At 33.2% G+C, this 20,402-nt stretch overlaps 1 protein-coding gene across 8 annotated transcripts in view; it reads right to left on the reverse strand.

Annotated features, from left to right (window-relative positions):
- Braf (B-Raf proto-oncogene, serine/threonine kinase) overlaps window positions 1-20,402 on the reverse strand; it is a 177,076-nt gene that overhangs the window by 30,849 nt on the left and 125,825 nt on the right. For all 8 annotated transcript variants that reach the window (XR_013435453.1, XM_078040659.1, XM_078040660.1 and 5 more), the window contains 4 exons: window positions 18,417-18,501; window positions 17,371-17,547; window positions 2,298-2,344; window positions 1,394-1,512 (listed from right to left, as the gene is read on the reverse strand). Coding sequence is in view for 7 of the 8 variants with exons in the window: in XM_078040659.1 (XP_077896785.1) it covers window positions 1,394-1,512; window positions 2,298-2,344; window positions 17,371-17,547; window positions 18,417-18,501 (428 nt within the window). In the remaining variant the exon portion in view is untranslated. The remainder of the gene's footprint in view (window positions 1-1,393; window positions 1,513-2,297; window positions 2,345-17,370; window positions 17,548-18,416; window positions 18,502-20,402) is intronic.

The raw sequence follows: 20,402 nt of genomic DNA on the forward strand, positions 1-20,402 counted from the left end.
ACACTGAGACTTCTGGGATACCTGTATTTAGCTTAGAGCTGCAGTTTTCAAACTTGCTGGTCCTAGGACTTGTTTTCATTCTTAAAAATTATTAAAGACCCTAAAGAGTTTTTGTTTATGTGGATTGTATCTGTGGCTTATTTATCATATTAAAACTTAACAAAGAAACTTAAAATATTGACTAATTCATTTAAATACTAAAAATAATAACCACTAATGACAACACAGAACACCCATTTTTAATAAAAAATATTTAAAAAAATAAAGGTTAGTGAGAATAGTACTGTGATTCTTTGATATCAGGCTTAATAGCAACCAGGTGGATTCTATTTGCTTCTTTTTTCAATCATTCTCTCCTTTTGTTCTTGCAGCTCTGGGGATCCAAACCAGCATATACTGGGTGGCACTCTACAATCAAATGACACCCCTTGCCCTTGCTTCTCATTTCAATATGTTGCTATGTGTTATTTTGATCGGAGGATAAGAAGAAAATCTGGTCTCACAAAGGGATTATTGTGGTTCCTCCCAATGAAAGGTCTTAGGGATCCTTTTGAGAACTGCTGATTTATATAGTATGATTCCTATACATTTTGGGGGGCACTGGGGATTGAACCCACTCTGGGCTACATTCACAGCCCTTTATAATTTTTCAATCTTGAGACAGTTTCCCTAAGTTGCTTGGAGCCTTGCTAAATTGCTGAGGCTTGCCTTGAACTTTCAATCCTCCTGTCTCAGTCTCCTGAGTTGCTGAGATTAACTATCTGCTGCAGTAACTGCACAGAAGTTTTGTTCCCTTCTTTTAGAACTTCTCTTTCTTCTTTTCAACAAAGCAAAAATAAGAATAAAGAAAGAGAAAATAAGTTATGCAAAGAAGCATAAGGCTAATACTTAAAAATTCCCCAATTTTTTTCTCTTGCCTTTCCTCTCCCAGCTGCCCCATAATCATACTGTTCTTTCCAGTCTGAAGGAAGTAACTTTCCAGTTTAAGCTCAAGTAAGATTGTAAAATAGCCTCTTTGTTAAAAGGAAGAGTTTTCTTAGCAAAACCACAATTATGGCTGTAGAACACACCTGCCTTAAATTGCAACCTATTTTTTTTTTGAACAGTGCACATAGGACATTTTGAACACAAAATATTTTTAAACGGACAATTCTGAATAAACTTTAAACATTGTTTATAAAATATATTTTTGTTTAAAATATAGTGAAACTGACTTTGTATATTCTTTTTAAAGATAAAATAGTTAAAATTATTTACATAAAACATTGATTTTTTTCCAAACACTGGGAACTATGAAAATACGATAGTTGAAACCTGCAATGACTTTCTAGTTACTCAGCAGCAAATCAGGTTCCAAAAATGTAATCCATGGAGAAATAGCCTCAATTCTTACCATCCACAAAATGGATCCAGACAACTGTTCAAACTGATGGGACCCACTCCATCGAGATTTCACTGTGGCTAGACCAAAATCACCTATTTTTACCGTGAGGTCTTCATGAAGAAATATATCTGAGGTGTAGTAAGTAAAGGAAAACAATAGATCTCAATTCTCCTTTTACAGCAAACATTATGAAAATTTTAGGTAAGAGATCTAGTTTCTATAATTCTGTAATATGATAGTCTTTAATAAAGTATAGTACTTCATATTTCCTAAAGTTGATTAAAAAGGTTTTAAACAATAATTAGTTGTATTTAACCTAAGTAACCTATTTTTAAAATTTTTGGGGTTTAAAATGTACAAGGATGAGGTGATGCTTTCTTAAAGCCTTCGGGAGCTCTAAAAACTTTCCCATTTGATTTTGATCATGTAGGCCCAGATAAACTTTAGCACTTCTGGTGAATCTATAAAGGCTCTTCACTGGAATAAAGATGCCAGCAGGCAGGGTGTGAGACTGGGCTTACGGAAAAAGAATTTTTTTTCTCATCTCACTGCTTTGTAATTTAGAGCCTTCCATTAGATCTCAACTACTCCTGAACAAGGGCAGAGGGGTAAAAGAAACTAGTACATAGCTATAAACTGATCTGTTTTATAGTGTGGATAGAATGTAAGCAAGCAATAAAAAAAGTCCTTCTATTATGAAGACTTTAGATAGATTTTCTTATAGTGCTCAATCATTCAGAAACCAAAAGCAGGCTATTATGTCCTTCTCTACTATACTCTCATGCAAGCTGATTTATTAATATTCTTTACAGTATACTGAATTTAGCATGAAAACTGTTTTTACATAATGTGAAGACAAAATGCAGAAGTCAGGATGTTTTCAAACTTCGCGGACAAATTTCAGGAAGGATACTATTACTCTTGAGGTCTCTGTGGATGATTGACTTGGCGTGTAAGTAACTGAAAAACAAAACATCATTTAAACCTGAGTAAGGCTAAAGGACTCTGGCCTCAGAATCTACAGAACATACTTAGGGGTATAAATATTTATTTAGAATCACGATACAATTAAAATCTGTACATTGTGATAACTTCTTTATGCATAAATTAGTTGACTATAAATGAATTTAGGATTTTTGAAACATATCACTATTATTTACAGCCCAAATCTTGTTTATATTTAAAGACTTCACTTTATCTTTTACTAGTTACAAATACAAACCTTTCAACCCTGTGAAGCCTATTTATTAATTTCCTATAAATACGCTTTGACATTCAATGCTTCCCACCTGTACCCATCTCTCCGAATCAGCTTTCATTTATCACATATTTAAACTTGTCCTTTAAGATGGAACACAAATTCTAACTCCAAAGTGAAGCTTTCCTATGATTAATCCAACTGAAAGTGATCTTTCATTGTTCAATTTATTTAGTAATTATTTTAATAGCTGGATTTATTTATTTTTTTAATGTGTCTATGTTTGCTTTCTATTTAGAATGCAAACTCCACCATAATGTAAAAGTTTGGTAAATTACAACTATTTTTAAAGGTGGTATGATATATTCTTAAAGGACCTTACTGAAACTATACGAAAGTTGGGTGTTGTGGTTCATGCCTGTATTCCAGTGAATGGACCTTACTGAAACTAGTGAGGAGCAGACTTCCTCTATAATGACCACAGTGGATCTATTTTAAAACTAACTTAAAGTTGATCATCTACGGTACCGCCACAAATTGCTTTAGTTGTGTTCATTGAGGGAAAGCGTTTTGATTAATTTATTTCCATTTATCTACACTGCCTAATATAAGACCTGGCATGTATGTTAAATATTCAATATATCTGTTGAATCAACTGTAAATAGGATATATATATAAACTCCACTCAAATTTAATTCTGGAAAAAACAGATGAGACTTCTGAAATCTAACAATGACCATTAAGAAATGAGTTCTGCTTTAAAATAAAAAATTAAAATCCAAATAATATGATCAAAATCATGTAATGGACACCTAAAAATAGAAGACTTCCAAATAATTGAGACTCTTCATGTTTTCAGGTCTTTATTTAAAACTTCCTCATTCTCCCAGTCATCAGGATTTTAAAACTAAGTTTTTGAACAAAATTTTCATTTTAAATTACTATTTATTCAAAGTAATTCTTTCTCCTCCAATTACTTCTAATCTCACACTATTTCTATCATTTACAGCATACACCACAATATAAAACTTTTCTTGTTTTGTAGGGTGAGTGTTGTTCTGCTAAACCATACTGTCACTTTTCCATTGAAAGAAAATCTGATGTCAATTATTGGTACCATCTGCTTGAAAAGTTCTGTAGTAACATGGAAAGCTAAAAACAGATGGAAATAAATGTGTTCTAATCAAAAGCTTTTTCAAGATGGGGAGAACCTGACTCCATGAGAAAGAAAGGGGGTAAATGATGATGTTGTTGTCGGTGGAGCTAGGTCAAAGAGCCCTAGGGTCTAGTGTGCTGCAAAGGTGTTCGTCTTTGAAAATGGTTCCTTCTCCTGGGAGATGAAACAAACAAAACCAATGGGAGATACACACAAAAATGGAGGCATGATGAAGTTAAAAGGAGTGCAGATAAAGATGCTTTTTATTTTGGGGGGCAGTAGAAGGAATTGAACCCAGAACCTTGTGCATGCTAGGCAGGTACTCTACCACTCTGCTACACCCCCAGCCTGATAAAGGTGTCCCTTTCAATGCAAAACAATAGAACTAGAATAAAAGAGAAATGTAAGTGAAGAGCTGAGGAGGAAAAATTTCTGTCCAGGAATTTAATAGATAATTAATAAAATATAAATGTGATTGTTGAACTAGTGGTTATTGCCAGTAGAAGCTGGACAGCATAAAGTATTAAAGACCAAAGTTGCAAATGGCTGCAATTTGAAATAGCATCACCTTATACCCCATCACCTTATACCCCCTGCTTTCCTAATTTTTATCTCATGTAATAATTTTCTTTCTATAATATTTCTGCAACTAAAGCGACAATAAAGTCCAGGTCTGTATAATGGAAGGCTGGAAGGAAAAGAAGCTATTTCCCCAACTAGAAAAAAAGGGATGCACACCATACCCCAACCCTATAAAATAAAAAGTTTCACATTAATTGTATCATAAATAATTCTATATAGGTTGACACTAAAATAATTTCCTAGGCAATGACCCATTATAATGGAAGATGCCAAAAACAAATAAATAAACAACCACATAGTCAGTTGGAGGACAGGTAGGAAAGGGAACAAGAATAAACTGACTTTGGCTACAGAAATCTATGCATTATTTAGGATAATTCCACTAGCCCTCTCTTTGAACTTTTTAAGACATTAAGGAGAACGTTACAGGTTTACAAATGTTATGGGTTTTCTAAAATACTAGGAAAGACAAACATGGTATCAACTAAATATCACATTCTCTTGACAGAATTCTCTTAGGAAATCTCTTATCTGGAAGAAAAAATGTCTACCAATAGAATCATTATTCTTAGATCTGCAAAATTATCTAGTAAAATTTGTTTTCTGTATATTCCTTTTAAGTTCTTACATAAAATTAAGTTTTTCAACATTCTTTTCAGAGCACAAGATGATGCCTCAAATTAAGTAAGCATTTCAGATTTGATCTAACACAAACTAGAGTGAGATTCCCATCTTCATCTGTCCCTTGTGGTGAGCATAAAAAATTTAAGTGAGCCATTGTCACTCAATGGACTCTCAGGTTTAATTACAACACTAGAATTATCTTTTTAAACTGCTCCTATAAAATGCTTCCTCCTTGGGCTGGGGTTGTGACTCAGTGGCAGAGCACTTACCTCACACATGTGAGGCGCTCACTGGGTTTGATCCTCAGCACCAAATAAAAATAAACAAAAACAGAGATGTTGTGTCCATGTATAACTAAAAAATATTAATAATTAAAAAATGCTTCCTCCTCCTACTTTTGCATACTTCTGTTCTTTACACCTGGATGAAATTTTATATTTTGTAGATATGGCCTAAAACCCCACATTAAAATTTTAGTTTTCACTAAAATAGGTTTTAAAAGATTGGCATTCTAATGATGTCCTCATCTAGGTACTGCTAAATATACTCATCACATTCACAAGAGAGGAATAAAGACAGAAATCTTCCAACTTGCTACTTTCAGGTATGATTGTTTATCCAGTTATGAATCTAGTTAAGTCCTGCCATTTGTGTTATATCTCTTGGTTTTATCTTTAAGTAGAAAATGAAAGTTGGGTGTGGTGGATCATGCTTGTATTCCGGTGAATGGAGGGGGCTAAGGCAGGAGGATCACAAGTCTGAGGCCAGCCTTGGCAACTTAGTGAATCTTTGTTTCAAAATAAAAAATGAAAAGGGAAGGGGATGTAGCTAGCTCAGTGGTGGAGCATTTCTGGGTTCAACACTTAGTACCAAAGGAAAATCAACAAAACCAAAGTCAAACCAAACCAAAACAACAACCAAAACCAAAACCAAAAATCAAACAACTCCCCTCCCCAGAAAAAAACCAGGAGCAATATTATTCAAATACTTTGCTGAAATTCAAATACTGCAGTACACCATCTGGCTGATTTATCAGTCTCATCTATTTGTGAAAGCTTCTAGGCTCATGTTAATTTGCTACTATTTTCTACTATTTTTAAAACTTCAGACCTGGACTAAGCAGACACTTGCATTTTGGCCTTTTTTCACCAAATTCTACAAAAACACACAAAGGTTCATCAAGCTTCAGGACAGCAAGCTGACTCCCTCTAACACCCTAGCTGCCCTTGGAAAATTTAGAAGCTGTCTCAATTGGTAGATGTGACAGTGATAACAGTGTCATATAGTCTTTCTTCTACTTTGATGTTTTTTGGTTCCCCTGAAAATCATGATGTAGAAAGCGAGCAAGATGGAAGGGAATGACATTCTGCTACTTCTCCATAGTCAGCAATCATTTATCACTTTAAAAATAATTAAAATCGGGCTGGGGATGTGGCTCAGGCAGTGGAGCGCTCGCCTGGCATGCGTGCGGCCCGGGTTCGATCCTCAGCACCACATACAAACAAAGATGTTGTGTCTGCCGATAACTAAAAAATAAAATATTAAAAATTCTCTCTTTAAAAAAAAATAATAATTAAAATCTCCAATAGGTAGTTTCCAGATTTTTCAGCTATGGTTTATAGTAGAACTTAAATTCTATCTCACTTTATTTTTACCTTCACTTAAAAAAATAAAACTTATTGAGGTATAATTATATAAGACAGTGATTCAATTTTAAATGTCTAATTAAACGAGTTCCAACTAATTTATACCATTGTGTAATGACCTGTCATAATCAATATAAAGAATATCTACCACCCCCAAAAGTTTCTTCATCTATTTTTGCAATTAATAATACCCCCAGATGTCCATTGTTAATTCTTTTTGTCACTATGGATTATTTTCATCTTTATGAATTTTGTATAAAAAGAATTATATGGTTTATTTTGCTTAGCATAATGATTTTGAGATCAACCTGATGGTTGTCTGAAGTATTAAGGGGTATGAATATACCACATTTAACTGTTGGATAGGTACCATTTGGACATTTTGTTTTTTAGTAATTATGAATAAAATACTGTAAACATACATGTATAAATCTTTGTTGTTGATGTTTTTTTATTTCTTTTTGGTTAGGTAAGATTAGAATTGCCCATTTGTTAAGTTTAAAAGAAACTTATCAATTTGTTTCCCCAAATGGTTGTCTCATTTGAAATCCTTATATGAAAGCTCCAAGTTGCTCTTCATCCTTGCCAACACCTAGTGTTCTGATTCCAGGTGTTCTGAATGGTGTAGTTCTATAGCACTGTAGTTTTAATTTGCTTTTTCCTAATGTCTAACTATGTTAAAATTTTAGGGGGGCTGGGATTGTAACTTAGTGGTAGAGTGCTTGCCTAGCATGTGTGACGCACTGGGTTCGATCCTCAGCACCACATTAAAATAATAATAAAAAAATGTATTCAGATCAACTAAAAAAAATTAAAAAAATCTTTGTGCTTATTTTCCATTTACATACATTGTATAATAAAGATTTCAAATCTTTTTTTTTTTTTTGAGACAGTCTTGAGCTGTTGGCTGGCCTCAAACTTTCTAGTAACTGGGATTATAGACACATGGCACAACCAGATTCTTACATCCATTTTTTTCAGTGAGTGATAATGTTTTATTGTAAGAATACCTTATATGCTCCAGTCTTTTATCAGATGATGTGTTTTACAGACATTCCCTCTAAGTCCATGGCTTGTTTTTTCAATTTAAGAATAGAGTCTTAAGACAGTTTTAAATTTGATGAAATTCAATTTATTAGTTTTTAAAAAAATATTTATTTTTTAGTTGTAATTGGACACAATACCTTTATTTATTTTTACGTGGTGCTGAGGATCAAACCCAGGGCCTTGCACATACTAGGAAAGTGCTCTACTGCTGAGTCATAACCCCAGCCCCAATTTATTAGTTTTTTAATTAATAAGTTTTAAATTAATAAGTTCTTGCTTTTTGTGACTCAAGAAATCTTTGCTACATGGTGAATGCCTGTAATCTTAGTGACTAGGGAGGCTGAGGCAGGAGGATTGCCAGCCCCAGCAATTTAGTGAGGACCTAAACAACTTAGTGAGACCCTGCTGATAAAAATAGGCCGGGGATGTAGCTCAGTAGTAAAGTGCCTCTAGGTTTAATTCCCTACCCCAAAGAACTCCTTGCTTAAGACTACAATAATTTTCTTCTTTGTTTCTTATAGAAGATTTAAATTTTTATATTGTAGTCTCAGGTTTTTGATTCAAGTAAATGTTTGTCATGTGTCTGGTAAGGGTTACTGGTTTATGTTTTTCAAATGGATATCTAGTTGTTCTAGCAACATTTTTTTCAGAAGATCAACCCCAAGAATTGCCTTGGCACCTTGGTAAAGAAAAGGAAAATAAAATCACTATAGATCTATGGATTTATTTCCAAACTTTTTATTTTGCTTCATTGATTTTTTGTCTGTCCTTAAGCTAGTACCACACTGTCATAAATACTGTGGTTTTACTTTAAATTTTGATATCCCACAATACAAATCCTTCAAAGAACTGTGTTCTTTTTTCAAGTGTCTTCACTATAAATTTCTAGTTACTGCATTGCCATATGAAAAGTTTGGAGGTTTTTTAATTTTTTGTAATAGGGAGTGAAGCAAAGGTGTAGTCAAGGTCTGTCTGGCTCTTTTATACTTACTAAAGTACACACTAAAAAAAATCTCAGCAGATATTTTTTGGAAATCAATGACATAATCATAAAACTTATATCGAATGGAGTGCAGTGGCACATGCCTAGAATCCCAGAGAGAGACTTGGGAAGCTGAGGCAGGATGTTCACAAGTTTGAGGTTAACCTCGGCAATCTTTTGAGACACTAAGCAACTTAGTGAGACACTGCTCAAAATAAAAAAATTTAAAAAGCTGGGGATATAGCTCAGTGGAAAGCACCCGTGTCCAATCCCCAGTATCACAAACAAAAGAAAACAAAACATCAAATAGCTGGATGTGGTGGTGCACACTTGTAATCTCAGCCATAGAAGGACAGCAAGTTTGAGGCCAGCCAGGGCAACTTAGAGATACCCTGTTTCAAAGTAAATAAAAAGGTCTGGTGATGTTGCTCAGTGGAAAAGCACCTCTGGTTTTGAACCCCAGTACCACATACACAAGAAACAAAACACCAACAAAAAAGAAAACAGAACAAAACATCCCCCACCCAAAACAAAAACAAAAACATAAAGCTGTGAAATTACAGAAAAGTGAGAGAGTAGCCTGCTGATCTTCAAAGCTTCTAATATATTGGGTATAGGATTGTCTCTTCTGTTGGGAAACTTTATTTATGTAGTATGTGACTTGACTACCTGAGATTTTCACTGCCCCTGTTTGAAGTAAGTGCTTTGCTTAGGAGATCAGAAGCTACTTGTTTGAGCCAAACCTTATCTTTACCCACAGAAAACTTTAAACCTTCTTGATTTTATTCTTTTTTTCATGGTGGTACACATACATTTTACTCACTGTCATTAAAACAAGGCATAGTTTGTATATGAAATCTTCAAATCATGACTATAAGGTAATTTCTTGACTTCAAATACTATACCATTCATCTTCTAAATGGAATTATGAGGACAAAGGCTCTGTTTTTCTGTAGAGTGACACTGCCTGCCTATCTCTATTTTTCAGCACATCCTATTTTTGTCTAGAATAGCAAAAACCATGCTATTCTTTCTTTTATATAAGTTTATTTCAAACATTCCCAAGTCCAAATATAAAATCAGAGGCATGACATTTGTTTATTTACAAAAGCAAGGTATCTCAGTGGAGGAAACAACACTCTTTATAACAAATATTGCTGCAACAACTGGATATTCATGTAGGAAAAAAAAAAAACCTTGACAGATATGTCATAACACATACAAAAATTAATTTGAAGTGAACTGATAACTTTAAAACAAAAGCAAAAACTAAAGCACTTCTGTAAGAAAACACCACCCTTTTTGTATTCATATAGCATTTTAAAGTTTTCAGAATATTTTTATGTTATTTGATTTTCTAACCCTCACTTCTTTATTTGTGAGGCATGCAAAAAGCCAATAATTCCAAATTATGAAGATGGGAATTTAAGAACCCAGAGTACTTAAGTGACATGACCAGACAGGCATGGCAGAAAGAACATGGGTTTTGAGCACAAAGATTTGAGTTTGAAATCCAACTATGTCCCTTAATAGCCATATAACCTTGGGTACATTTATAATTTACAGATTAGGGGTTTGAATTCCTAATCTATAATATGGAGGTGATAATGTTTATCTTGCTGGGTTGTTTTTCTTCTTATTTTTTTAACCACATTTAATAAAAGCCCACTATTTGCTAAGTAACAACTGTTCTCTGTCTTGGAGATAAAAGCAGAAGATCCCAATGAGAGTTGATGACTGTGTGCTGTGAAAAAAAGAACAATTCATGGATCATTGTAATATTTGATCTATGTAAACAGCTCAAAGAACAACTGCAAGTTGCTGAGAGAAATAGAATATAGGAAGAATGGACTCAAAGAAAAAGACAAGCAGCTTAGTTTTATATGTATTAAATTTGAGGGGCCCATTAGACAGTCAAATAGATAACGTTAAGCAGATATTAAGTATGAATCTTGAGTACAAACAAAATGAACTGACCGGAGAATGGCAGATAAATGTTATTTATTTATTTTATTTATTTTTAATTAATTTTTTTTTTTTTTTTTGGTTCTGGGTTATTTAACTCAGGGGTACTTAACCACTCAGCCACATCCTCAGCCCTTTTTTATATTTAGAGACAGTGTCTTACTGAGTTGCAGGTACTTCACTAAGTTGCCGAGTCTGGCTTTGAACTCGAGATCCTCCTATCTTAGCTTCCTGAGTCACTGGAATTACAGGTATGCAGGCTCAATAAATGTTATTTAGTTGATTCTTCAAACCATTAAACTAGATGAGATCTCCAGGGGGTTGAGAAACCAACTGATGAACAGATAGTAGTAGGACAACAAGGAGAATATACTTTAATGTATTGTTCTTCAAGACTTCAATATCCATGTAAATCATTTGGGGATCTTGTTAAAATGTAGACTTCAATTCAGTGGATTTGGGGTGGTAACTAAGATTTAGCATTTCGAAAAAGTTGCCAGGTGGTACAGATACTATCCAGATTTTGAATACCAAGACATTAAGAACAGGATTAATCAATCAATTAAGAACATGTTTCAAGTAGAAGGATGTGATTAACTACATTCTGTTTCTGAAAGATCAAATAAACTGAGGACTAAAAATTTAATCATTAGATCTAGTAACATGGAGGTCATCAGTAACTATACTATTATAAGTGTTTTGTGGAGTGGAGGGGGCCAAAGCCTGACTGGAGTGGGTTCCAAGATAAAAAGAGAGGAGAGAAACTAAACAATGAGTATCAACTCTTTCTTAAGAGGCTTTATTGAAGAGGAACGAGATAGCTGAAGAGGATAGCGGTATTAAGAGAGAGTCCCTCACAACTTATTTATTATGAAAATTTTAAACATATAGGAAAGTTGAAAGCATACAATAAACACCTCATATATCTTCTACCTAGATTAACAATTGTAAGCATTCTGCCAAATGTGCATTGTAAGAAAGATTTTTAGGGAGGTAATTCAGGAGCAAAGGAAAAACTGTTGATGAACAAGAGATAGGAGGATTGACTAAAAAGACCTTTCTGAGTAGCAAAGGAGAATCGGATCTGGACCGCAGTGAAGTGGTTGGCTTTGATTCTTAGTGAACAACAACTTGGCATGAAGGCAGGTAGGTGGATGGGTGGGTGGGTGTTATAGCAGGTACTTCCAATTTTCTTAAAAAAAATGGTCAGCAAGGTCACCAGGGGACTATTCCTGGAACACGGTTTTGGAGGTCTAAGGACAGAGGAGGTAATGACAGTCTCTAGGAGACAGGAAGAGTGATGAATCAGCTTGACATTACAGACCCACTGGGGTTGTTGGAAGAATTAAATAAGTTGGAAAAACAACATGGTACAAAGGTTAAGAGACTGCTCTCTGGAGCCAAACTACCTGGGGCAAGTTATGTGATCTTTCTATATTCTGGTTTCTTCATCAGTAAAATGGGGATAGTAATTGCATCTATTTCACAGGGTTGCTGAAGAGTAAATGAGGGAGTCTATATAAAGTACATTATATAAAGTCTGTATGTACATAGTCTGAATATAGTGTATATAATTGTTAAATACATAAATAAATGTCAGTGTATCTTTTTTTTTTTTTTGGTACTGGGGATTGAACTCAGGGACACTTGGCCACTGAGCCACATCCCCAGCCCTATTTTGTATTTTATTTAGAGACAGGGCTTCACTTAGTTGCTTAGCGCTTCACTTTTGCTGAAGCTGGCTTTGAACTCGAGATCCTCCTGCCTCAGCCTCTAAAGCTGCTGGGATTACAGGCATGTGCCACTGTGCCTGGCCATGTCAGTGTGTATGTTTAAAACTGGAGAACATACTTGGTATTAAAAAAAAAAAAGAAGGGAATAGTGAGTCAGTAGTATGTAGAACACTGTGATCAGAACATAATATTTACTAACCAGTAAAGAGGTTCAAAATAAGAAGGCAAACCCAGTATTATTCCATACTTAAAAACCAATAACAAAACTACAGTGTAGAGTATTATAATTCACAATTAATGAAAGGATACATAACATACATCAATGTATTAAAGATATCTCTTGATGGTAGTTTACTGGTGCTTTGTGTTTATATTCTCTGAAATTTTTGTAATGTTTTCATATTTCCTTGTAATGAAATTTGCTTTGAAATTAAAAACTGTATAATATATAAATCATTCATAGTCTCACCATATCATTTAATGATTTACTGCTAATCATTTTTCAAAGTCTATACTTCTAAAAAAGTTATAAAAGTAAAATTTAACTATAAAATCTTTTTTGTTATTAAAAGGAAGAAACAATTAGTGCTATTTCTCCGTGATAGCTGCCCCCATCCTGATCCCTTTTTGTCATTCCTGGAAGCAACCACTGCTGAACTGGTATGTGTTAATTCTTATTTCAACACTTTTATTTTATACATAGGTGTGCACCATTTTAAAAAAAAATCCAAAAATTAAAAAAAATGCTGTTTAAAAAATTTTAAGTGGTTTTGTGCAGCAGCTACTTTTCTCAATTAACTTTATATTGTATTGCTTTTAACTGTTCATTTATTTTAATTATTATTCCAGTATATATATGTGCCAATATTTTATTTACTGTTTTTCTACTTATACAAACTATTTTAACAGTATGAAATTATTACATCTCTTCCTGAACACATCTCTCAGAACAAAAACTAGTGTTTCTGGAGATATAACAAGCATTTTTCTGTTCTTACAGATATGCCCTCAGTGTGGTTTGTCCCATTCAGAATGTCCCAGTGATCAATTTCTCTAATTTTTATGAACATTTGATCTTGTCAAAATTTAGGCATTCTGCTAATTCTAGCAGGTGAAAACAATGCCTTTTTGTTTTACCTTGCATTTTCCTTATTATCAGCATCCTCTTCTCCAAAAATCATTTTTACTCTAAGTATTCTTTGACTAATTAGAATTCAATTACTCTTACAAGTTCATCATCTTTTCAATTAAAATTCACCTTTTATCTTCCTTTCATAAAGGAGGCATACTCTTCATTGTTTAAAAAAGCCGGTTGCAGTTTATCTCAAAATTCTTTTTAATCATCTTATTTTCAGAATATAATGCTTCTGTGAGCATACCACCAGGCCATGACTTTCTCTATGTGCTTCCCTGATTTAACATTTAGTACATTTTCTAGTAAAGCTAAATTAAAAACTATACCCTCTGAAATTATAAGTCCTACAAAGAAATGGCATGATGTAGTGACCATACCTGAAATTTCTTTAATGACAATATTCTCAAAATAACTTGGTCCTTAGCCTGAATCAATGACTGGCAGGTGAGAAGATGATAAAACAGACTCGATAAATTTTGACTCCTAAATATAGAGTTAATCTATAATTATCAATTGTAAGAATGGCTTTGTCCAAGTGACCCTAGGATATTCTTTCCTGTCTCTGAAGTACTTTTTCAAAAAAAAAAAAAAAAAAAAAAAAAAGACAAAATCACCCAGGAAAAATGTCACCCATTAATTGTTTGCTTGTAGTCTGTAGCCCACCAATAAAGATAATACCACTGGAATGTCATAGTGGTTCTGCTTTTCTAATTATTGAAGATTTTATTTTTTAAGTGGCCACAACCCAGCAATGTGTTAGGGTATTCCTGTTTTACTTATGCCTTGGGACTTAAGAATGAAATGTGGTGTACAGTCAAAAAAGATAATTTTAAATAGAACATAGAAAACATTCAGGGGGCAGACTATTCTGAAATGAGAGCTTTGTAAAAGTACACTGTTAAGTGGACTTAATTGTTAGTGCCACCATGCCTGGCACAAAGCCATTTTTTTTTAATATTTATTTTTTAGGTGTAATTGGACACAGTGCCTTTATTTTATTTACTTGTTTTTAATGTGGTGCTGAGGATCAAACCCAGGGCCTCACACGTGCTAGGTGAGTGCTTTAACACTGATCTACAAACCCAGTTCCCACAAAGCCAGTGTAATAGGAGAATTTTCAATCTGTCAAAGTCTTCAGGAATGTACGATGTATTGGTACATGTATCCAGAAGCATATAACCATCTTATAAAAAGGAACAAAAAATGGGGGGGGGAGAAACTGTACTTTATTTGGTTAATTTTAAGCTTGTAATAAAAAGTAAACTCTGCTAGAGGGTCTATAGTTTATAATTTGTACTTTTTCAGGTACTAAAATCTAGGATAAACCTGATGAAAATGTGTGTGTGTGTGCGCTCGCACACACATATATATATATATATATATATATATATATATATATATATACACACACACACACACACACATATATATATATGGTGGGGGGAGAGAGAGGGAGAGAGAGGGGGAGAAAGAGAGGGGGGGAGAGAGAGAGAGAGAGAGAGAGAGAGAGAGAGAGAGAGAGAGAATATGAATGTGAGTGTGAGGCACACTCATTACAGAATGAGAACAATTTTAAAATGTAAACAAAGTGTTTGGAGTAGATAGACTGCATAATTTTAAACCATAAAGTGATGGGAAAATATCACCTTTTCCCTGACAATTTTCCACACTACACAATTCCAATATGATAGTGTTCTTTTCTACAGTCACTTGTTTCTCTTGTTTTCACTGGTACTTCATTGCCCTTTCACTGTTGCTAGATTTTTCTTTTAAATTTATTTTGAGACAGGCTCTTGAAATTTTAAATTCCACATGCTGGCCTTGAACTTGAGATCCTATTGTCTCAACCTCCCAACTAACTGGGATTACAGAAGTGTGAACTGTGTCTCACTAAAAACAACTTATAATACTATATTTTGCTGCCTCTTTATATCATAAACCCTTTTCCCTTCTATTATTCACTTTTATTACTTCTTTGGCTATTATTTATTTTCTTTGACATTTCTCAGTTTTGATATGAGAAGAATTTGACTTTTCTCTCTTCTGGAAGACGAACCTATCAATAACAAAGAGTTGTGTGTAGTCATGTCACAGATACATTTTATGTACCTATTCCAGGCCAGGCCCCATTCCAGGCATAAAGAAACAAACAAAACAAAGCCCCGCCCTCATACAGTTTGCATTCTAGTGAAGGGGGCAGACAATGAGAAAAGCAAGTCATGTGGGATTGGGTGTTAAACAACAAAACAAACGAACAAAGGTAGGGGCAATTGAGAGTGACATGATGGGAGGGGGACCTGTTATTTATCTAAAGTGATCTGAGAAGGCATGTCTTAAAAAAAAAGAAGGGATATTTGAAAAGAGAATTTAAGGACATTTGTAGCATAAGTATATTAAATAGAAAAGAACAAGTACAAATGAGCTGACAGAGCATGCCTGGCCTGTTAAAGAAACAGGAAAGAGATCAGTGGGGGGAAAGAAAATAAGTTTTTTTTTTGCTGAATGTTTATTGTTTTTGCCATGGTTTACTCCTCAAACTTAGATTTGAACAGATACAGATTCCAACTTATCTGAAAGAGTGAGAGTGTTTTAAGTTTAGTAGACAAGTAGAACAATTCTAAATAAAGTAATAATATGCAGTATAGCATTTTGGCTGAAAATAGGTTTGTAATCAGTCTAAAATTACATATATACTACCTGGTTTTGAGCCAGGGAAGGTGGTGAAGAGGGAATACTTAAGAACAAGGTCCAGTTTTTAGTCCTGGCTCCAACACCTACTTTCTATAAGTGATTTTTTTTTAATATTTATTTTTTAGTTGTAGATGGACACAGTCTCTTTATTTCATTTTAATGTGGTGCTGAGGTTTGAACCTAGTGCTAGGTAAATACTCTACCAATGAGCCACAACCCAGCCCCTGCATATATCCTTTTATTCTAATTTTATAATAAAAAAAAAAGCATAGTGGCTTTTAGGGAAAAAATGCTGGTATTGGAAATCCTGAGTTAAACAACTTTTCTGCTATTTATTAAATGTGTGTCCTTATACAAGTCACTTAAAAGACCGTTTCCTTATTTGTAAAAAGAAAATAAAAATATCTACTTCATAACATTAAAGGACAACCTATGCATGTGAAAACAATTTGCATACTACAAAATATTAAATTAGGATATTTTTAAAGTATGCTTAGTTTACTTTATTGAATTTCATGTGTTTTCAAAATTTAATTTTATCTTTTGGTTTACCTATTTATTTGCACTTAAGAGTTATATGCAGAATTTATCTTTTAAGTCAGTTCTCCATTTTAAGCTATGCAAATTTTAAAATTAACTATATTTTCAATTATGCCACAAAATTTTATATATATATATACACATATATACATATACACACATACATATATACACATATACATATATTTCTCTCTAAACCTGAAGACCTCAAAAAGAATGAGAATGAGGATTTTCATTTTAACTTATTAAATGACCTATTTGCAATAAAAAATTTGGACATTTAGTGAAAATGATAATAGTGAAAATGAAAAGGATAATTAGCAATTATTACATATACATGTAAGTATATTTACATATACATATATACAATTGTTAAATAACTTTTAGTTCAGTTTATTTTTTTATCTATTTTTGTTTCCTGAGTCTCTACTGCTTACTTAAATCACTGAATGTGAAACACTCAGCTGTATATTTACTATGAAATTATTGGTATTCGTCACTGTAGGTTTTGATGACTGCACTAGAGAAAGACTGCTTTATATTTCTGTATCATATTGCTAGTCATTAGTGTCCTTATACTGCTGAACAGTAATTTAAAATGCAATTCAAAAGAAGTATCAAGTCTTTAAAACATCTTCAATTGTCTTCAAAAGGAATTTACAAGAGATTTAACAGAATGGAACTTACTCCATGCCCTGTGCAGTTTGCCGTGCAATATCTATAAGTTTGATCATTTCAAATTTGGTCTCAATGATGTGGAGATGGTGATATAAGCTGGAGCCCTCACACCACTGGGTAACAATAGCTAGTTGTGGCTTTGTGGAATAGCCCATGAAGAGTAGGATATTCACATGTCGTGTTTTCCTGTAAAAGTAAAGTGATGGTAAATAGTAAATGCCAATAAACTTTAGCAATTCTTAAAAGGGAGTCAAAGTAATCAAGCAGTAAGATGAACAGAAAATGGTATTAAAAAAAAAGCATTATAAGTATACATTTAGATGAATTATCTAATTAATTATCTATTCATCCATCCTATTCAGAAATGTCTTTTTTAAAAAAATATATCTGACAAGTAAGCAGAGGTTGCTTAATACCTTGAATTTATGGGAAGCTCACTAATTGAATAGAGCTACCCTACCCACTTTTCTGCTTAAATGGTTCTAGTATTAGAAAGTTTTCTTGTGAGACAAAATCATTTTCCTCCAACCTCCACAACTTTCTTCCCTTTTCTGCTCTTTGGAATATAAGGTAGCAACTCAGTATCCTTTTAAATCTAAGTCTTCTCTGGATTAAATATCCTCAGTTTTGTTGACTCACTGTCTTTCCAAATTACAGTTCTAGAATCTTCCCCATTTAAGTTGTCTTACTTTGAACTTACTCTCATTTGTAAATGTTCCATAAGTTCTAGGCACAGGAATAAATGCAATCTCTAAAAGAAATTCTGAAACACTTAGAATTTTGAGAGCATTATTTCCATAAGTGAAACTACTATTTCACATGGTCACATACTATATTTTCATTACTTCAGTCTAGAATTAAGTTTTCTATCAGCTATACCAAATAATATAAATACCACTTAAAAGAATAAGCTGAAAGAAAATTAGACATCCTATGGCTCTATATACTTATTCATTTTGAGTAAATTGTAAAGCTAATAGTGGCTACCACCAGAAAACAGGAGCTAATAATAATAACTTCTTTCCTCCTAGAAACAGTAATTTGCATACACTCACCTGAGTACTCCTACTTCATTTTTGAAGGCCTGTAACTGTTGAGGTGTGGGTGCTGTCACATTCAACATTTTCACTGCCACATCACCTAAAAGGTAATCATCATTTCAAATGTCATTCCAGTTTTAAAAATTTAAAACTATAAAACATTCTTGGGGATTTCCACTAATTATAATAACTGTAAATCCATAACACTGTTAAACTACAAATAAATTATGCCTCACTGTCTAAACTGCATTAATTTTTGAAGGATAAAAACGAAATTAACAGCAATACTCCTATACTAGTATTTCAAAAGACCAACCCCCCAAATAGACAACCTTGTTTTCCCTGGAAATTTAGTTTAAGTAAGTACCCAGAGTATTTTTCCAATTATTTAACAATACTCAATGAGATATATTTACTAAATGAACACTGAAACTAGAGATAAGAGTCCCAGTGGAGCTTGGCTTAAAGTTGAAAACTTCAAATTTCTTTATCAGAGCAGTTAACATTATGTACAAAGTTATGGATTATTTATGATGCTTTTCATTAGAAAAATGATTAAAATTATAGCTAATTAAAAAAAGTTTATGTAAGATAGCCATAACTCTTACACACTACCACTAAAAGTGAAAATTGGTACAACCATTTTGTAATATTGCTGGTAGTATCTATAAAACTGGACATATGCACATCATATGGTCCTACAATTTTCTCCAAGGTATGTATACACAGCAAAAATAGATTTATATGTTCTCTGAAAGATATAAAAAAAATTCATAGCAACATCATTGGAATAGCACCAAACTGGAAACCATCCAAATGCTCATTACACAGTAGATGGAAGAAGAAATCAGCTTACACATTGAAAGAGAATGAATGACTTCCAACAACAATACAAATGAATCTTGCATACAACATAAGGGGCCAGACACTGAAGGGTACATGCTGTATGATTCCTGTTGCAGTCAGGTTGGTAGCTAACCTTGGGGGAGGAGTGACTGGAAAGGGGCATCAGGGGAGCTTCTAGTATGACAATAATGTTCTGTTTGTTGATCATGGCTATCTATTCACTTTTTGAGATTTCAGCTACTTGTATACTTACATGTACTTTTTTATATGTATATTAAGCTTTTATATATATATTATTGATTTCTCTTAATTATCAATATAATACAACATTCATTTTATCAGTGGTACCATATAACTTACCTACCATTTAAAACCAATGTTTAAAAACATTTTGAAAGCACCCAGAAAAAAATTACCATCATGCCACTCACTGACATTTTATATATGAATGATAAGGCTTATATATGAATGCAGTGTGAATATTTATGAATATATAAAAAATGAGAAATATAGTAAAATTCTGATAGAAATTTTTTATATTATATATATAACATATATGGGGTATTACACATGCTGCTTTTATACAATTTAATACACCAAAGACACCTTCCATATCAATAAATGTAATTCTAGCATATCATTTGAAAAAATCCTATACAATCATGTATGGATCCAATTTATTTATCTATTTATCTAATCGTTTTTTTATTTTCATTTTGCATTCTTACTAAATCTTTGATGAATATACTTTTATACATTTATACATTCATTCCGGTCCCATTACTTCCTAAGGATGTCATCAATATACATATTGCCAAATTATATATAATAATAATGTTTATAATAATACAAATAATGGCTCAATACACATACTGCCAAATTGTCTTATAGAAAATTTGCAACAATTTATTTTCCCACCAGCAGCGCTACAATCATATCTCTAAATATGGTCAATTTAAAAAAATTTGTTCATTCACTGGGCATGATGACACACACCTATAATTCCAGCAGCTCAGGAGGCTGAGGCAGCCTCAGCAGTTTAGCAAGGCCCTAAGCAACTCAAGGAGACCCTGTCTCCAAATAAAATACATATTTGAAAAAAGGGCTAGGGATGTGGTGCAGTGGTTAAAGCTCCTGGGTTCAAACACTCGTATT

The sequence above is a fragment of the Ictidomys tridecemlineatus genome, chromosome 2, assembly GCF_052094955.1.
Source record: "Ictidomys tridecemlineatus isolate mIctTri1 chromosome 2, mIctTri1.hap1, whole genome shotgun sequence".
NCBI lineage: Eukaryota > Metazoa > Chordata > Mammalia > Rodentia > Sciuridae > Ictidomys > Ictidomys tridecemlineatus.